This window comes from Cervus canadensis, chromosome 31, assembly GCF_019320065.1.
Source record: "Cervus canadensis isolate Bull #8, Minnesota chromosome 31, ASM1932006v1, whole genome shotgun sequence".
Lineage (NCBI taxonomy): Eukaryota > Metazoa > Chordata > Mammalia > Artiodactyla > Cervidae > Cervus > Cervus canadensis.
In genome coordinates this window covers 36,589,059-36,609,382 of record NC_057416.1, presented here as the reverse complement: position 1 = coordinate 36,609,382, position 20,324 = coordinate 36,589,059, and the positions used below count along the sequence as shown (strand labels likewise).

At 39.8% G+C, this 20,324-nt stretch overlaps 1 protein-coding gene across 14 annotated transcripts in view; it reads right to left on the bottom strand.

The window, feature by feature from the left end:
- Window positions 1-20,324, bottom strand: part of PSD3 (pleckstrin and Sec7 domain containing 3) — a 573,880-nt gene that overhangs the window by 61,116 nt on the left and 492,440 nt on the right. For all 14 annotated transcript variants that reach the window (XM_043454541.1, XM_043454542.1, XM_043454545.1 and 11 more), the window contains one exon: window positions 8,994-9,064. In XM_043454541.1, coding sequence (XP_043310476.1) covers window positions 8,994-9,064 — 71 coding nt within the window. The remainder of the gene's footprint in view (window positions 1-8,993; window positions 9,065-20,324) is intronic.

The window sequence follows — 20,324 nt, the reverse complement described above, 5'->3', positions numbered from 1 at the left end:
AGCATTAAAAATAACCATCATAAAGAGTCTCAACTGGCTCAAGAAAATGATGCATGAACAAAAAAATGAGAATATCAACAAAGAAAAAATTTAAAAATCTAAAACAGAGATTTTGAGACTAACGCATACAATGACACATTCACTAGAATCATCATCAGCAGACTTACACACGGAGGAAGGAAGCAGTGACCGAGGACAGAAGCACTGGAATTACGCAGTCAGAGGAACAAATGGGAAAAAAAACAGAAGAGTGAAAGCAGCCTAAGAGATTTACAGGACACTATCAACTGGACAAGATGCCTATTAGCCCCCCAGAAGGAGAAGAGAAAAACTAACAGGCAGAGAGCTTACTGAAAGAAACAGTGGCCAGATACTTAACAAACCTGAGGAGGAAGATGGACATCCAGATCCAAGAAGCCCAATAGTCTCAAATTAAGATACCCTCACCCACAGATCTACACAAAGACACATTACAATCAAACTGTCAAGGAAAAAGTGAAGACAGAATTTCCAAATCAGCAATTAAAGAGAGGCTTGTCATATTCAAGGGAATTTCTTAAGATGTTGGCAGGACTGCTCAGCAGAAACCCTGCAGATTAGAAGAGGAGAGCAGGATGACAGATTGAGAACGCTGGTGGGTGGAGGGGGAAAGCCTGTAAACCAAGAACACTGTACCCCGCAAATGACTCCTTTAAAAGCGAAAGAGAGATGAAGAATTTCCCAGGTAAGCAAAAACTGAGGGAATGTGTCACTGCTAGATCTGACTTACAGAAAGTGTAATGAAAACAAAAGACTTTGAAATGAAAGGAAATGAAACAGCAGCACTGGGAATATAAGAGAAAGAAGATGAAATATAAATCTCACTGGTAAAGGTAAATACATAGAAAAATACAGGATAATGAAACACTCTAGTAGCAGTGAGCAAATCACAGCTAACTGTAGCACAAAAGTTAAAACAGGAAAGTATAGGAGCAACTATAAATACAAAACTTGCTAGTAGATACACAATATAAAAAGAAATAAATCCTCACATCAAGACAAATCATGTGTGAGGAGGGAAAAGAAAAAGTGCAGAGTTCTTATATGTGATTAAAGTTAAGTTGTTATCAGCTTAAAAAGGACGACTTAGAACTATAACATGTGCTATGTGAGACTCATGGTAACCACAAAGACAATACCAATGGATGACACATGAAAGGTGAGAAGGCAATCAAATTATGCTTTTATAAAATATCAACAAAACACAAGGGAGAGAATAACAAAGAAAAAGTGTCAAAAAAGCCACGAAAGAGAAAACAATTTACAAAATGCAAATAGTAAGTACTTCTGCATCAATAATTCTCTAACTGTAAATGAACTAAATTCCCCAATCAATACAGAGTCTCTGAATGGATAAAAAAAAAAAAAAAAGACCTAACTATATGTTGTCTGTAAGACTCACTTTATGCATAAAGGTACATATAGGCTGAAAATTAAGAAATGGAAAAGGATATTCATGCACAATGTAACCAAAAGAGAGTCATACTTATTAGAGACAAAACTGCAAAAAAAGACAAAGAAGGCTATTATATAATGATAAAAGGATCAAATTACCAGGAAGCTGTAATAGTTAAAAGTACATATATACCTAATACCAGAACACACAAACATATGAAGCATATACAGACAGAACTGAAGGGAGAAACTGATAGCAATACAATAATATTGGGGAATTTCAATACAATCCTCTCAATAATAGCAGAAAATCCAGACATAAGATGAAGGAAACAAAGAATAAGATAAACACTGTAGACACAATGGACCTCAAAGACATATGAAGAACACTCCATCCAGGAGTAGAATACATGTTCTTCCAAAGTGCACACAGAGCATTCTCCTGGACAGATTACATGTTACCTTATAAAACAAGTCTCAACAAGTTTAAGACACCTGACATCATACCAAGTGTGTTCTAATCACAACAGGATGAAACTAGAAATTAATAGTTGAAAGAAAATGGCACAATTACAAGTATGTGGAAATTAAACAACATATTCCTGAATAATCAATGGGTCAAAAAAGAAATCAGAAGAGAAATCAGAAAATATCTTGAGACAAAGGTAAATGAAAATACAACATAAAAAAATTTATGAGATTACAGTACAAGCAACTTTATAGATTAAAAAAACAAAACAACCTAACTTTACATGTCAAGAAATTTAAAAAAAAAACAAACTAAGCCCAAATTAGTAAAAGGAAGGAAACATTAAGATTAGGGCAAAAAATCAGGCCACCCAGGTCCCACAGCCAGCCACCCTGAGATCCAGCCCCACCACCAGAGGCTGACGTTATCCCTAGGACCACCTCCAAGCCCTCCAGCCAGCTGTGCCGGGACCTGGCCACACAAACCAGTAGTTAGGCAGCCGCCACAGAAGGCAGGGCTGGCCGCCAACCAGGCCAGGGGTAGCCTGCCTTCCAGTCTGCCCGCAGACTCTGCGACTGAAGAAGGGCCCAACAGCTCATAGAGCTCTCGCGACGAGAGGAGTATGCTGCTGGGTCCTGAAGGACATCTCCTAAATAAGGCCCTTCTCCAAGGTTAAGAAGTGTAACCAACCTACCTAAACACATCAAGAAACATCATAATTAAAATGGCAAGGATGAAAGATAGAGGGAGATTCTTAAAATCAGAGAGAGACAAGCCGCCAGTTATGTATCAGGGAATTCCCATAAGACTATCAGCTGATTTTACATCAGAAACTTTGCAGGCCAGAAGGAAGTGGCATGATATGATTAAAGTAATGGAAGGGGAAAAGAAAACACCCTACAACCAAGAAAAGAAACACCCTACAACCAAGAATATCTTAGGCTGTCATTTAGATTTGAAGGAGGGATAAAGTGTTTTACAGATGAGTAAACAGTTTGTCACCACTTAACTGGCTTTACAAGAAATCGTAGAGAGATTTTTCTAAGTGAAAAAAGAAAATACTATAACTAGAAATATGAGACTTATGAAAGAAAAATTCTCATTGGTAAAAGCAAACAGATAGTAAAGGCAGTAGATCAGACAGTTATAAAGCTAGTAGGAACGCTAAAAGAAAAAGTAGTGAAATCATCTCTATCCACAGTAAGTAGTTAAGGGATTCACACACGAAAAGATGTAAAATGATGTCTAAAACATTAAATGTGGTGAGAGGTGACTAAAACTGCAGGGTTGTTGGAATGTATTCAAACTTAAGTGATCATTAACTTAAAATAAACATACACACACACACAAATACACATGTTTTATATGACCTTCATGGTAACTACAAGGCAGAAATCTGTAACAGATATATGCACACAAAAAAGAAATGACTCTAAACATAACACAAAGGTAGCCATCAAATCACAAGGGAAGAAAGCAAAAGAAGAAAAAGGAACAAAAAAGAACTACAAGAGATCTCTGAAGCAACAGTATCTGATAAGGAGTTAATATCCTAAATATATAAAGATTCCATATAATCCAACATCAAAACAAAATAAAACAACAAACTGAATTATGGGCAGAAGATTTAAAAAGATATTTTCCAAAGAAGATATACAGATGGCCAACAGATGGATGAAAAGATGCTCAACATCGCTCATCATCAAGGAAATGCAAATCAAGACCACAATGAGATATTACCTCATACCTGTCAGAATGGCTGTAATCCAAAAGACAACAAATATGTGTTGGCAAGGGTGTGGAGATGGGAATCCTTGGGCACTGGTAGTGGGAATGTAAACTGGTGCAGCCACATGAAAAACAGTTTAGACATTCCTTAAAATTTAAAAATTAGAACTATCATAAGATCCAGCAATTCCATTTCTGGGTAATTTTCTGAAGAAAACAAAAAGGCCATTTTAAAATGATTCGTACACTTCCAGGTTCACTGCAGCATTATTTACGATAGCCAAGATATGAAAGCAACCTGAATGTTCACTGACAGATGAATGTGGCGTGTAGGAAAACATACATGACAGAATATTACTAAGCAACAGAAGAGGGTGAAATCTTGCCATCTGTGGTAACATGGGTGGAGCTAGAGGCTATGATGCTAACTGAAATATTTCAGAAAAAGACAAACTATTTCACTTGCATGTACAATCCAAAAAACAAACCCAATGTAACAAAGCAGAAGGAGAGTCACGGATACAGAGGACAAACCAGTGGCTGCCAGAGGGGAGAAGGGTGGAGGGATGCGTGAATCAGGTGAGCGAGATTAAGAGGGTAACACTTTCGTTCCCAAATAAAGGAGTCACGCAGATCAAATGTACAGCATGGGGAATACAGTCAATAAAATATAGTAACTTGATATGGTAACAGAAACTTGACTTATTGTGGTGCTCATTTTGTAATGTATAGAAAGTATCAACTCACTATGTTGAATCTTAGAAACTAACATAGTGTTGTAGGTCAACTATACTTAAATAAAACAAACAAACAAAAGAAAAACAGTAAGTGGGAGAACGGCAAAGAATATCAGGATAGCAACCGATATTTGTCAAAGTTGCTCAGAGCCCTGTCTACAAAATGTTGGTGCCAAATGCTATGACACAGATACAATCATTAGGGAGTTTACATGGCTTCACTGTAGCCCTTGTTAGCAAGTGGACTTTATATACACAAAGGATTCATCTCAATGTAACATTAAAAAAAAATAATAAACACCTTGCACCACAGAATGAAATTCTGAAGACATAATAAGTTTGGATACTGATCATTGGGCTAATTTTTGCTACATATTTCAAGTTTGGTATAAAGTAGAACTATATTTTTATTTTTTTTATTTTTTATTTATTTATTTATTTATTTTTTTTAGAACTATATTTTTAAAACATGCATTTGAGATAACTTGTCTTAAAAACAAAAACCTATCTTTATGTGCTAAAATAAAAACAATTAAATAGTGGTAATTTTTACTGATTTACAAATACTGTCTTAGATGTGAAATCACTAAGTTTAGTATCATACCTCAAGTGTGTCCATCTTAATGAAGTTGTCTTAAAAACATTTTTGCAAACGAAGAGTAAATCTTCAAAATACCAACAGCTAAATACAATTCATTTCCCTCAAAAAAGAGATTATTACAGAAATAAATGAAATAGAGACTATAAAACAGAGGGGAAAAATCAATGAAATAGTTTTTTTTTTTAAATAACAATAAAAATGATAATCCTTTAGCTAGACTACTAAGAAAGAGAGAAGACGCGAATAAAATAAGAAATGAAAAATGAGACATTACAACTAGTATCAGAGAAACAAAAACGTAAGAAACAGCTATGAACAATTACATACTAACAAACCGGATAATCCAGAAGAAATGGATAAATCCCTAGAAACACATGATTTGCCAAAACTGAATCATGAATAAATAAAAATCAGAGTGGACCTATAACTAGCATGTAGATTTAATCAGTAATCAAAAACCTGCCAACAAAGAAAAGTCTAGGACCATTCAGCTTCACAATAAATTCTATCCAACTTCTAAAATGGGACCAATTTAAATTAAAACCAATCTTCTTCAAATTCTTAAAAAATATTTAAGCAGAGAGAAACTTCTAAAATCATTTCATGAGGCCAGTATTAGCCTGATATAAAAAACAGAAAAAGATACTATAAGAAAAGAAAACTAGAGATCAATATCCCTAGTGAATATAGATGCAAAAATTCTCAACAAAATACCAGCAAACCAAATCCAACATCATATTATGAAAGAGGAATACATCATGACCAAGTGGGATTTACCCCAGGAATGCAAGGATGCTTCAACTTATGAAAATCAATTAGTGTGGTAAATCACATTGACATAATAAATGTTCAAATCACATGATCATCTCCATAGATATAGAAAAAGCATTTAGTAAAAATTCAACAACCTTTCACGTGATAAAAAGCATTCAACAAACTAGGAATAAAAAGATATTACTTCAATATGATAAAGGCCATATATAAAAAGCCCACAGCTAACATCATATGTGAAATGGCAAAAAACTGAAGGCTTTTACTTCTAATAAAAGAAAAAGACAAAAATGCCCACTCTTGGCACTTCTATTTAATACAGCCATAGCCATCAGAGAAGAAAAAAAACTTAAAGGCATCCAAATTGGAAAGGAAAAAGTAAAATTATCTTTGTTTACAGATTCCATGACTTTAAATACAGAAAACTCTAAAGATTCCACAAAAGAACTGTTAGAAATAAGAAATAAATTCAACGAAGTTGTAGGATACAAAAATCAATTGTACTTCTGTAAACTGACAATGAACAATGTGAGAAGGAAGTTAAGAAAACAATCCCATTTATAACAGCATCAATAACAATAAAATACTTTAGGAATAAACTTAATGAAGGAAGTGAAAAACTTATATAATAAAAGATACAAAACATTGTTGAGAGAATATAAAGACAAAAATAAAGAGAAAGGCATCCCATGTTCATGGATTAGAAGACTGAATATTGTCAAAATGCTTATACTATCCAAAGTCATCTACAGATTCAATGCAATCCTTATCAAAATTCCAAAGGAAGTTTTGAAGAAACTGCAAAATTTACATTAACATTGATATGGAGTTATAAAGGATCCTAAATATGCTGTCTTGAGAAAGAATAACAAATTTAGAACCCTCATACTTCCTGACTTCAAAACATATTACAAAGCTATAATAACAAAAAAATTACGGTAGTGGTATAAAGATATACATGTAGATCACTGCAACAGAATAGAGAGCCCAGAAACAATGCCAAAAACTGATCTTCCAAGGGTCCCAAAAGCACACCAAGGAGAAAAGAGTCTATTCAACAAACGATACAGGAAAACTGGGTATCCACGTGAAAAAGAATGCAAGTTCATCCTCAACATACACCACACATAACAGGGAACTCGTCGTGAACTTAAGTGCTTAATACCTTACAAAACTCCTGGAAGACAACACAGAGGAAAAGCTTCTTGGCATTGATACTGGCAATGATTTCTGGTATATGAGACCAAAACAACAGGCAACAAAAGCAAAAATAGAGAAAAGAAACTAAGCCTAAAACCCTTATGCACAACTAACCCTAACTCTAACCCAACTAACACTAACCCTAACCCAACAAACCCTAACCCTAACTGTAACCCTTCTAAACTAACCCTAACCCTAAACCTAAAACCCTTCTGCACAACTAACCCTAACCCTAACCCTAACCCTAACCCTAAACCTAAAACCCTTCTGCACAACTAACCCTAACCCAACTAACCTTAACCCTAACCCTAACCCCACTAACCTTAACCCTAACCCTAACCCCAACCCTAACCCTAATTAGGGAGACAATCGAGAGTGAAAAGGTCACCTATGGAATGGGAGAAATCGCCTGAAAACGATATATATGATAAGGAATTAATGTTCAAAATATGTAAGGAATTCCTACAACTCAAAAACAAAAAACGAAATAACCTGATTAAAAAATGGTCAAAGGATCTGAACAAACAACACATATATGGTCAACATATGAAAAAAAATGCTCAACCCCCCTAATCATTAGGATTAGTATAAATCACAATGAAGTATCATTGCACACTTGTCAGGATAGCCCCTGTTAAACAAAATTTTCTAAAAATAACACATGTTGAAATGCATGTGGAAAAACTGCAACTCCTGGCCATCGTTGGTGTAAATTTAAAATGATTCAACTGCTGTGAAAAACAGTAGAGAGGTTCCTAGAAAAATTTAAAGTAGGACTACCATATGATCCAGAAATTCCACTTCTGGGAACTGAAATCAGGATCTCAAAGAAATATCTGTACACCATTTTCTCTGAAGCATTGCTCACAATAACCAAGAGGTGGAAAGAACACAAATGTCCATGGACGAAGTTACAGAAAAAGAAGATGAAGTAAACCATGGAACACTGTTCAGTCATAAAAAAGAGGAAAATCCTGTCACATGCTGGATGGACATTTAGGACGTAACTTTAAGGGAAATCAGCCCGTCATGGATGAACACAGCTTGGTGCTACTTTGTGTAGAGCATCTGAGAGAGGCAAATTTACAGAAATGGAGAGTAGAAGGAGGCTGCCAGAGGACGCTCATTGGTATTGTCATGCAAGATGGGAAATGTCTAGAGATTTACTGCCCAACATGGTGCTTATAAAGTTAATAACACTGCACTATTAACTTAGAATTTTATTGAGGGAGATCTCATGTTATGTTTTTTAAAATCACATTAAAAAGAAAAAATATTTCCTAACAGTCACCACCAAGGGCAGTGTTGTTACAATTCCAAGCCTCCCTTCACTGTGGAGTTAGAGTCCCGTTGGGCCCTGGGAGGGGGTGCACCTTCTCCTGATCAAGACTCGACTTCCCCACCTCCACACACAGAACTAGGGAGGAGGGGATCCAGGAACTACCCTGCAGAGGCCAGAACATGCCAACTGGATACCAAACTAACTTCCAGATTTGGGGACTAGAAGAAAGAATCCTGCCAGGAAACGGTCTTGTCAGACACTTACCCAGCTAACTGGAATACACTTGCATTGTTAAATATCAGGGCTTGAATGAAAATGTGTTTCTAGATTTAGGTAGGATCCAAACAAAGATAAATAACTAAATACACGAGGGGTGTAACTTCACATTATAAATATCCATTGAAAACAAGTGTTACCACAATCTGTACCTGAACAGACAATATGAAGTCTAACGTATCAACTTATATTCAACATTTCTAATTGAATGTAATTAGAACACAGCTCATCCATTCCCTCTGATCACACACACTTATATATACATGTATATAATCTTTTATATTTGTAAAATGTAATATATACACATATATAAATAATTTCCAAAACAACTTTTTTCATCAGAAACAAAAAAAAATCTAAAAAAGAGTTTAGAGATCACTTAAACAATCTCTCTGCTTGATGTGGCCTCTTTGTACAAAGTGAATATTTTCTAGGTAACTTGTCTATCACTCCATAAAGTTTTGTGAGCTTCCTTTCTTACGTATCTACGTTTACCTTTTGCAAGTAAAGCACTGTTCCCTTTAGTACAGCATAAAAGGTCTTCCATCCTCGCTTGCCTCTTGGAGCTAGAAAAGGAAAACAAATGGAAAAGTTTAATTTGACAGAAATTTGCATTTTAGAATGAGAACCTGAAAGGTCAATGTGGTAACTGTTCTCCAATGCTCCTGGTTTATTTGCTACTGAGACCAACATGGCTCAGTGGTGAAGAATTCGCCTGCAATGCAGGAGCCGCAGGAGACTCAGGTTCGATCCCTGGGTTGGGAAGATCCCCTGGAGGAGGGCATGGCAACCCACTCCAGTATTCTTGCCTAGAAAATTCCATGGACAGAGGAGCCTGTCAGGCTACAGTCCATAGGGTCCCAAAGAGCCAAACACACTGAAGTGACTTAGCGTCCCCACAGGAAACTAATAATAACTAAAATTTTCTTGAGCCTTACTATGTAACAGGAAGTATTGTCTCATTTAATCCTCACAATAGCCCTGAGAGGTAGGTACTATTGCTCTTGTCTTTCTATAACACTGAAGCACAGAGACGTAACCTGCTCATGATCACATGAGTAGGAAGAGAAATAGGAATCTGAACCCAGGCGGTAAGGCTGTGTGGTTCGTGCTCCGGTAGACATAACTTAACTACTGGAAAAGCAAGTGGCATGTTGGAAGTACATGTTAATCCAAGGGCTCATGAACAGCACCTTCATGGCTTCCTCAGAGTTTCCGAGAGACCTAAGAAAAAAGTCTCAGAATACAAAAGGACCCCTCTTGGCCTTTCTCCCACCCATCCACCAGCGGGACTGTAACTTTAATTATTACTCCTGTGGTAACCTGTAAGACCTCTGCAGCAGGTGCTGCCACACTGTAACATGGTTTTTTCTTTCTTTTTTTGTCTAAATGTCTCTTTAAGTAGGCTGTGAATAACCTGAGAACAAGCATCTTTCATCTTCAAAATTCACAGAACCTAGTATAATGCAAGGCAGACACTAGGCACCTTTACAAAAATTCTCCAAGTGAATTTTCTTCCAGAAGTCCTTACAATCCCCATCTTTGTATTTTCCTGGAGTATAAAGCAGAATTTCTATATTGACTTACGTAAAACTTTACAGATTATCTTAAAGTAAAAGCACAGATTAGCAAAACAGCTTACTATTTACTCTTAATCTTAATAAAGTTAAAATCTTGTAACCAGAAAACGTTATTACCTGAACACCATTTCTCTAAACATGTCTACTCAACATGTAGGAAGGGCATTTATTCTCTCTGTTATCAAATATTTGACTGCCTTTAACCTGGACGCCTGAATAAATTAGAAAGCGCATTATTTTCAACCACATCTTTTAAATGTCCTTTGACTGAAGAAACCTTAAGCTTGGAAACTAGGTGAACAGCCACCTACACAATACAGGTGCTCCTGCCAATACCATACTGAGATATCCACCTGGCAAGTTAAAAAAAAAAAAAAAAAAGGCCTCAAAACATCCGCTCTGCAGGTTTCCAGGCGAAATTAAAAAAAAACAAAAAAAAAAAAACAAACCATCCCATATGTCTCCACCATGTAAGGTTTAAAAATGTGCACTCAAAAATAAATGATCAAAAAATGTATACCATAACCTTCTTTATAAAGGAAAAAGAGTGGCTACTATAAAGAAAGTCACAGATCACTCTACACACACATGAAGTAAAGGCTGAGCGCTCTGTTAACAGGCGTCAGACTCCGACCCGGGCCGTGAGAGCGCGGTGTACCCAGCAGCGGCCGCCGGCTGCAGGAGCTGCCGCGGCAGAGGACAGGGGCAGCTGGTGTGCTGGGCCGTCGGCTGGAAGGCCGACCAGCTGGTCCACGGTCCTCTCACCCACCAGCCCTCACTCGGTCACTCCTGACCAGTCCCCTAGCCTCTCAGGACCTCAGCCACTTCATTTTAAAATATGGATAACTCATTTAAGTTAAGATAAAACACTGGCTTAATGCTGGGAAAGAACTCAGAGGAACCCTTCTGTTTTCCATAGGAAGAATGCAGGGCCTGGATTTGAAAGGCTGTTCCCAAAGCCCTAAAACTAATTTAGTGGCACTTTGAGATTCTTTAAGTGCAAAGATTTACACATCAATTTTTCTGCTTTTCATGTAGAAATCTATTAATCTGTTACTAAGGCTGTTGCCCCAGACTCATACCTCTGCCCCTCCCTCAAATGGAAACCAACTCCTCTCATCCAAGTTTCAGGAGGAGGCTCCAAAGAGAAAAACAAGAACTGGTTAGAACCAAGTAAACCCAAGATGGCGGAAGACGACTTCTAGTGACTTTGAGCCATATTAGTTAAATGACACATTTATTGGCACCAGGACAGTTGACAATCGCCATGACAACAACTGCAATTAGAAAAGACCCTGATGCTGGGAAAGATTGAAGGCAGGAGGAAAAGGGGACAACAGAGGATAAGAGGGTTGGATGGCATCACCGACTCAATGGACGTGAGTTTGAGCAAGCTCCAGGAGATGGTGAAGGACAGGGAAGCCTGGCGTGCTACGGTCCATGGGGTCGCAAAGAACTGGACACGACTGAAAGACTTAATAACAACAACCACTGCAAAGCCCTGACAAGGACAGAAGAGGAGGGCGGCATCAGGTTCGGATCCAAACCACACCCCTGTTTGTGAATACCCCTCCCTCTCTTTCCAGTCTTATCTTTAAGCTCGACTCTCCGACATACATCGTGTCTCTGCCTGAATGGGGTTGAGAAGTTGGTTTGCTAACCAAGTTCTGGCTTCTTTCCATTCTTTGGTCATTGAATAAAGCCTGTGCCATCCCAATGGCCATCCCAACGTCCTAATGGGTGTGTGAATCCTAGCAGATAAAGAACCTCCTTGATGGAGACAAGGAGTCTCCATCTGGGTTAGGACCCAGTGTGGGTCTAGTGCACCAGTTTGGTAACAAATTCATGTACGTGTTCATGAAAACTTTTAACAGGTCTTCATCATTACCACAGTAAGTCGATTAGAAATGGATCCCAGCTGAACTGTGATCTAAAGTCACCTGAGGGTGACAGATGCTAAGTCAGGGAGCATTAACCCTGTATTCCATGCTCTACTTTTCCGATTCCCACAGAGGTTTAAAACTTAATCCTGTTTTTGGTCAGTTATAACTTACTTGGTTCAATCCACACCACAGTGCTGAGAATAAGACACTATTATTATTATTTCCATTTTACAGTTGGACCAGTATGGGTGCAAACGAGTGGAATTCAGGGAAGAAAGGGACCACGGTGCACGGGAACAGGCTGGAAAGGCTTAGAAGCAGCCTCAGTGGCCCTGACTGTAAAGTCATTACACACGCACACACATACACACACATACAGTGAGGCTATGGCTTCGCATCCTCACAAGGAGCACTGTTCCTCATGATGACAACTGCAGAAGAGTGAAATCTGATGTCACAACACACACACCATTAAGTACAGAAGGCTGGGGAAAGAGTGGTAACCCATTTCGGAATGAACATGGTGGGAGGAATGAGTGAGGTTACTGACTGGGCCCTGGATGAACCCTGCTGGTAGACTCTAACACTAGGACAGTCGGCAGACGCATTTTAACAAATAGTTGGGTGCCTGCTGTGAAAAGGTGTGTGCTGAACTTGATCAATAGATCCTGCTTTGTGCACTAGTCTATGCTTTCAAGGCTATTTTTAACACGCATACTCAGATTGCAAAGACCACTTTCCTTCTTGAAAATAAAAGGATCATGGCGTACTTTAACTCTCATCAACTGCCTCCAGCCTAACATGAAAACAGTGTCTATTACTTTTGTTTAAGCTTACTTTAATAGACATTTTCTATAAATGGCCACTGTCTCTTTAGATTTCCCTTCATATTTACTGCTACCTTAACTTGTTATTTTTGTATCTCAGGTTGGTCTTCGGGGTCATTTTCAACTACCTCTTGAAATCTATACTTAGAAGTTCTTTTAGTGAGAGTCTTTTGGTGGTAAATACTTTTTATTTTTCTTCATATAAAAATGTCTTTCATTCATTAAATATTCTAGGTGGACAATTAACTTTTTCCTATGAAGGTATTATTTAATGTCACATTTAGGTACAGCTTGCTTGGCTTCCCGTTTATCATCTCCAAACACTTGCAATCATCATATGTTGAACACTGTCTCCGCATTGTCTCCTCTATTGAAACCTGCTACACTGACTTCTCTGTCTATGCCATCGGCATCTTCCCACTCGCAATTCTTCTGTCCTCTGTGCTGCAAGCTGCTGGTTTTATCTTCAGTCCTCTTGGGGCACCCAGATCCATGGATGCCTTGAGGGCTCAGCCGCCCCAGGGGTAGCTCACCTGCTAAATTTGTGTTTATTTCTGCCTCGCTATTACTGGCTCATCTACTGGTTTAAAAGGTGTTTAAAAATATTTTAATCACTTTTAGATGTTTTATAATGTATACGAGTTTTGGAATTCTTAAGCCATCATATTAGCAAAAGGACTTTCTAGTTCTTCATTTAATTTATTCACAAATTTTATAATCTAGAATTCATTTGTAGCAGGATAAGAAGATAAGAGGTGCAGACCAGATGAGCGAAACTAGAACAAGGAACACCAGTGAGGAGGCTACTATAACCACCCCACGAGAGAGAAAGCCCACAGTGTGGACAGAGGTGCACAGTCAAGATGAAGAACTGGAGAAGGAGGGGGGCAGCGATAACTCGGCACCCACACCACGTGCCCTGAGCCCTGGGCGAGCGCTATAAACGCCCTTTGATCCAAACAATCCTTTCAGTTGGGTTTCCCTGCCTCTATTTTGAGATTTCCATCATTAACTATATTTGCAGTTCTGAGAGGTGGAGGAAGCTACTGAGGGGGCTACCTTTGTTTGGATTTCAAACCAACCAATTAGCACAGTTTAGACAAGGAAGCCTGTTCTATGGATACATTCAGGGGAAACTCCAGGTGACAATCCTTTGCAAGGTCAGGCTTGCTACTCCAGTAAAATAAACACAGTGGGCAGGGAAGAAGATAGGACGGAGGTGGGGGGTGGAGGGGTGCAAGTCAGGTGTGTTATCTGATCTCACTGACGCCTTCAGAGGCATCTAGGCTCACCACAATGACGCTCGGACCGGAGGCAGGACCCTGCGTCTGCCCTCTGGACGCTGCTCACCCAGCTCTCCGCAGAGCAGTAATAACTGCCGCAGCCATGAGAACAGCGGCTGACACTGCTGAGAACACCGTCCAAAACTGAAGCCCACGGCTCCGTGAGGAGCCACTTCTATCTTCTTCACTCCGCAGACCGCAGACATGGGCTCTGAGACTTCACTAACCTGGAGCACGCGGTGCCCCAGCGCGCCGGTCACTTTTACTCTGGTTTGTCTGTAGGGAAACACCGGTCAAACCAGACTCAGCAACAGTGACTTGATTAACTCTGAGACACAGGGGTGATATTCAAATTAAAACAAGAAACAAAAAAAAGTCAACAGGCCTCTGATTATTCTACATCTCTCTCTTTCTCTCTCTCTCTCACACACACACACACACACACGCACACTACACATTTCTGCAAAAGAGAAACTGGCAGTTGTTTCAAACCTAAGTGGTAGTGGAACTATCATTAAATCTTCAACATTATAAACCAGTTCTTCTTAATGTTCTGATCTCATCTTTATTACACATTTGAAGAAGTCTTCTTGGAAATACAAAGTACAGTTATTACCACCGGTCTTTAAAAAATATTTAATGTATTTAATCACTGAGAATGTAAGCACAGCTGTCCCCCTTTCTGCATGAAGAGGAAGGTATGAAACACTCCCAAGCAGTGATTATTCCCAAGGTGTAAATACTCCCAAGCAATGAAATATTCAGTAATGATTAGTGATGGTAGGTAAACTTAATTGTTATTCATGTATTTTTATATTATGTATTATTTGTGTATTTTTATTGTTTTGTTTTATTAATTCACCAAAAGGTATAAGCTTCACGCAGAGGTTTTATCTGCATGCTGTTCTCTAAGTTCTTCTGAACTCCACTGGGAGCAGATTGCGCTTAAGATCTTACTGTTCCAATGTTTCTATTTTCATCAAAATCTTGGCCTGTTTTTGACCACTCCTCACTGCGGGTTCCCTGACTATCTACTTTTTTCTTTTCTTCAAGTTTAATATCAGACAGACGTAAGAAGCATAGAAAGACATAGTAGGTACAGTTCTTTTCTTTTAATACATTTAACCTTTCTTTCCTGTCTGTTGGCTTGAAAAACATTCTTCCACTGCCCTAGTAAAATGACAAAAATATCATTTTTCCCCCCAAATGGTAGAGGAGGTCAGTAAGCCATATCCACATTGATGAGAAAGAATTCCTTAAGTTATGGCTTCAAGGATGACAATGCAGGCCCTGCCAGGCTAGGACACAAGGGAAATTTAAGGACATAACAGTTCCATGCAAAATATTTTTAATTTCTGTATGGCAATAGACAAACACATTTAAAATATAGGGAGGGAGGGGATGTATGTACAATCATGGCTGATTTGCATTGTTGAGTTTCCGGGTGGCTCAGTGGCAAAGAACACACCTGCAATGCAGGAGACGCAGGAGACTCAAGTTCAACCCCTGGACAGGGAAGATCCCCTGGAGGAGGGCGTGGCAACCCACTCCAGTGTCCTTGCCTGGGAAATCCCATGGACAGAGGGGCCTGGTGGGCTATAGTCCAAGCAGTCAAAAAGAGTCGGACACAGCTGGACTGACTGAGCACATAGCAGAAACCAAGACAACAGTCTAAAAATTAAAAAGAAAGTTTATATATGTATTTATATACACACATACATATATAATGCCATACCAATGAGGCCCTTCCAAAATAAATCCAGTACCTTGATGCACTTGGAAACAAAGACATGCTCAGTAAACGCCTTTCTACACCATGCAACTGGGACACATCTGTGTGAGATTTGTAAGAGGTACAAGACATTTCCTAAGTGCCATTCCCTGGTGACTGTCTGAAAACGGGGCAGAATTCTTAGAGTAACTCTCTTAGAGGATGAAGACACATACTACCTTGGCAGGAAGCAAGCTGACACAGAGTTCTGATCTATGTCACTGAGGCAGCTGGAGGTCCACCTAGGGGGTGGGGTGGCGGGGAGGTTTGCTTTCCATGATGTGTGTGCAAAGGATTTAGATAAATTCACGGATGACAGCCCTCCCTACAAACCATTATGTGAAGTTAAGGGTAATCCTTTTATATTAATCCCTAATTTCCCTTCATAAAATATCCTCAGGCACCACCATAAGAAGTACTGCTTATGTGTTCAGTCAGTTACTTTAATTGCTCGGTCATGTCTGACTATTTGCAACCCCATGGACTGCAGCATGCAAGACTTCCCTGTCCATCACCAACTCCTGGAGCTTGCTCAAACTCACGTCCATCAAGTCAGTGATGCCATCCAGCCATCTCATCCTCTGCCGTCCCCTTCTCCTCCCACCTTCAATCTTTCCCAGCATCAGGGTCTTTTCCAATGAATCAGTCCTTCCCATCAGGTGGCCAAAGTATTGGAGCTTCAGCTTCAGCATCAGTCCTTCCAGTGAATATTCAGGACTGATTTCCTTTAGGATGGACTGGTTGGATCTCCTTGCAGTCCAAGGGACTCTCAAGAGTCTTCTCCAACACCACAGTTCAAAACCATCAATTCTTCAGTGCTCAGCTGGGCTTCCCTGATAGCTTAGTTGGTGAAGAATCGGCCAGCAATTCAGGAGCCCCCAGTTCGATTCCTAGGTTGGGAAGATCCGCTGGAGAAGGGATAGGCTACCCACTCCAGTATTCTTGGGCTTCCCTGGTGGCTCAGCTAGTAAAGAATCTGCCTGCAATGCAGGAGACCTGGGTTTGATCCCTGGGTTGGGAAGATCCCCTGGAGAAGGGAAAGGCTACCCACTCCAGTATTCTGGCCTGAAAAATTCCATGGACTGTATAGTCCCTGGGGTCACAAAGAGACAGACACGACTGAGTGACTTTCACATCACTTCAGCTCTCTTTATGGTCCAACTTTCACACCCATACACGACCACTGGAAAAACCATAGCTTTGACTAGATGGACCTTTGTCGGCAAAGTAATGTCTCTGCTTTTTAATATGCTGTCTAGGTTTATCATAGCTTTGCTTCCAAGGAGAAAGCATATTTTAATTTCATGGCTGCAGTCACCATCTGCGGTGATTTTGGAGCCCAAGAAAATAAAGTCTGTCACTTTATTTTCTGAATGTATGTTAGTTGCTCAGTCCTGTCCGGCTTTTGCAACCCCATGGACTGTAGACCATCAGGCTCCTCTGTCCATGGGATTCTCCAGGCAAGAATACTGGAGTGGGTTGCCATTTCCTTCTCCAGGGGATCTTTCCAACCCAGGGATCGAGCCATGTCTCCTTTTCATAACAGAAACAGGTTTATGTTATTGGTAGAGAACAGAACCTGAAACATGAGAACTGGAAGAACAGACTCCCAGGATGCCCCTGGCAGGCTGAAGTTGACTCTGGATGTTATTCTATTCCTTTAGGAAGTCAAGACTCTTACCCTAAATCGATCTTTCTAGAATGGCAGTAAGTACTTTGGACCGAGAGCCTGGAAACCCGGATTTTGTTCACACATTCTTATGTCTACTGTTTCTCTGATTTTCAACAAGTTGCCTAACATCTCTGGTTATAAAATCCAAAATGACACTATACCACACCATAATTACAATGTTGTTCATTAAGGTTATTAAGGACACAAGCCCTACCCCTAAAAAGTTCACATTATCAGTGGAACTTAATACAACATGATAAGCCATATAAGCCAAACGGTAGCATGGCACTAACCCGGAATAACCACAACAGGGGTTTGCAGCAGGTAGAGAGGAGGGAGTCACTAACGCTACAAATCAGTAGAATTTAGAAGTCAGAGAAGGCTTTAAATGAGGATTTAGCTTTTAGTAAGACTTCGAAGGGGAAAAATGAGTTTTCTTTTGACCTCCACCTTCTCTACAGTACATCTGGACTAAGACACTGAATCAAAGCATAGATCTCAATTACATAAGTCTCATAACACTGCTCACCACCATCCTTTATCAGGATGACCTCTGGACAAAAGCCAGCACAGTAATTTTCACAGAGGGCACATGGTTGAAATTTTGATTTCACCTGAGTGATTGTGGGCAGGTCAAGGTCAGTCTCTCCATGTGTCACTTACTGCCTCGTTAAAATAATAATAAAATGATACCTCCTTCATAAGAGTATTCTGAAAGTTGGATGAGTTAATGTATGTGAATCTTTTTAAAGTATTTTTTTTATTGTTAGGGATAATGTCTGCTAAAAGAAAATGCACCCAATTTCCATGCTAAAACACAAAGACTTAATTTTTTAAAATGTCATTCATGTATTCAGAAATTTTTCTTTGTTAGAGTCAGTCCTTTGAGAGGAAATCCTCTGCCCCAGACACTATTGACACATTCTTAAGAGAGCAGGGTAACCTTTCACCCTTAATTTATTGGGGGAGGATGGAGTGCAGCATATTCATTAACATAGTTCTGGTTTCTGTTCTGTCCCAGGTCCTGTCCTGTCTTGACACTGGAGACATCAAACCTGAATGCCAACAGTGAAAGCGAACGACAGGAGGAGGAACAAAAGCTGACGGAGAAACTTTACCCACGTGTTGATAAAAAGCTGTAAAAATGCACAAACCCCACTTACAAACAAATCCTTCCCCACTTGGGTGGGGGATGGCTTTCCTGACCCCTAGAGGCAGAAGGAGGATGTGAGGGCCTGGGGCTGCTGAGGGTGGAGAAGAGGGCGGGACTCACAAGCGCATCCTCAGGAGCTGAGTTACAGGGAAGGGTGCAGGCAGCAGAGACAGGAAGGCCTCGGGACACGGCTGCTTCCAGGACACACACACACCAGACTCACACACGCTGATTCAGGACTTTGACGGATGAACGACACCTCCCGCTCCCTCCAGCTGCTCCGGGTACCAGCCCCTTCACCTCAGCCGTCTCTGCTCAGACACCACCTTCCCAGAGCCTACAGATGCACGCTGCAGTTCGCGGCTGCCCGCCTCCTCCACTGTCTCCCCACCGTGGGTTTACTGTCCTCTCGGCCACTCAGCAGTCGCCTGAAATGCCACTATCGATGTTTATCACGGAGCTCCCCTATACTACCTGCAAGCAAGCACCTGAGTGGGACCAAGCAGGTGGGATCTCCAAGCGAGTGCTTTGATTTGTTACTGTGTCCAGAGAGAAGATTAAAAACTCCAAAAGATGAAGAAAAGAATCAGATGTCCAAAAAAAAAAGAAAAAAAAAAAAAAGAATCAGATGTCCTAAACAGGCATGTAGGTGATACGACTCAGCAAAAATTAATGATAATATATGATTTTCAGGTATACAATATAATGATTCAATATCTGTCCAAATTGCAAAATGACTACTATAAGGGTACTTATCACTTATCACCATACACTGCTGTTTTTTCTTGGGATGAAGAACTTTTAAGATCTACCCTCTTAGTAACTTTCAAATATGTAATACAATGCTATTAACTAAAGTAACCATGCTCATAATTCTTATAAACTGGAGGAAGATGCTGGAGAACTTGCTATTTTTAATAAATAGCTGGCCATCTTAAAAAGTTGGCCAATAGCAAAATGTTACTGAAGTTCAACAACTTCATTATATGTGAAAGGTATGAACACCGAACTCTAAGAAATATCAAGCATACTATGTTTTTTTTTACAATTTCATGCACAATTTACAGAACTCATTTATCAAACTTATTTAAACCAATGTACTAAAATAAAATGTATCTTAAAAGCAAGGAATAAAACTTCCATATGACCCAGCAATCCCACTTTGGGGCATATACCCTGAGAAAACCATAAAGAAGACATGGTTACTCCAAAGTTTATAGCAGCAGTCTTTATAGTTAGGACATGGAAGCAACCTAGATGTCCACTGACAGATGAATGGATAAAGAACCTGTGGTATATGTTATACAATGGAATATCACTCAGCCATGAGAAGGAATGAATGTGAGTCAGCTGAACTGAGGCGGATGAACCCAGAGCCTGTTATATAGAGCAAAGTAAGTCAGAAAGAGGAAACAGATACCAGACATTAACATGTATATAAGGAATCTAGGAAAACGGTACTGATGAGCCTAATCTGCAGGACAGGACTAGAGAGGCAGATACAGAACAGACCTGTGGACACAGCGAGGGAAGGAGAGGGTGGGATGCACCGAGAGAGCAGCGCTGAAATATATACGTCACCGTAAGTAAAACAGAGAGTGGGAAGCTGCTATACGACACAGGGGGCTCAACCTGGAGCCCCGAGACAACCTCGAGG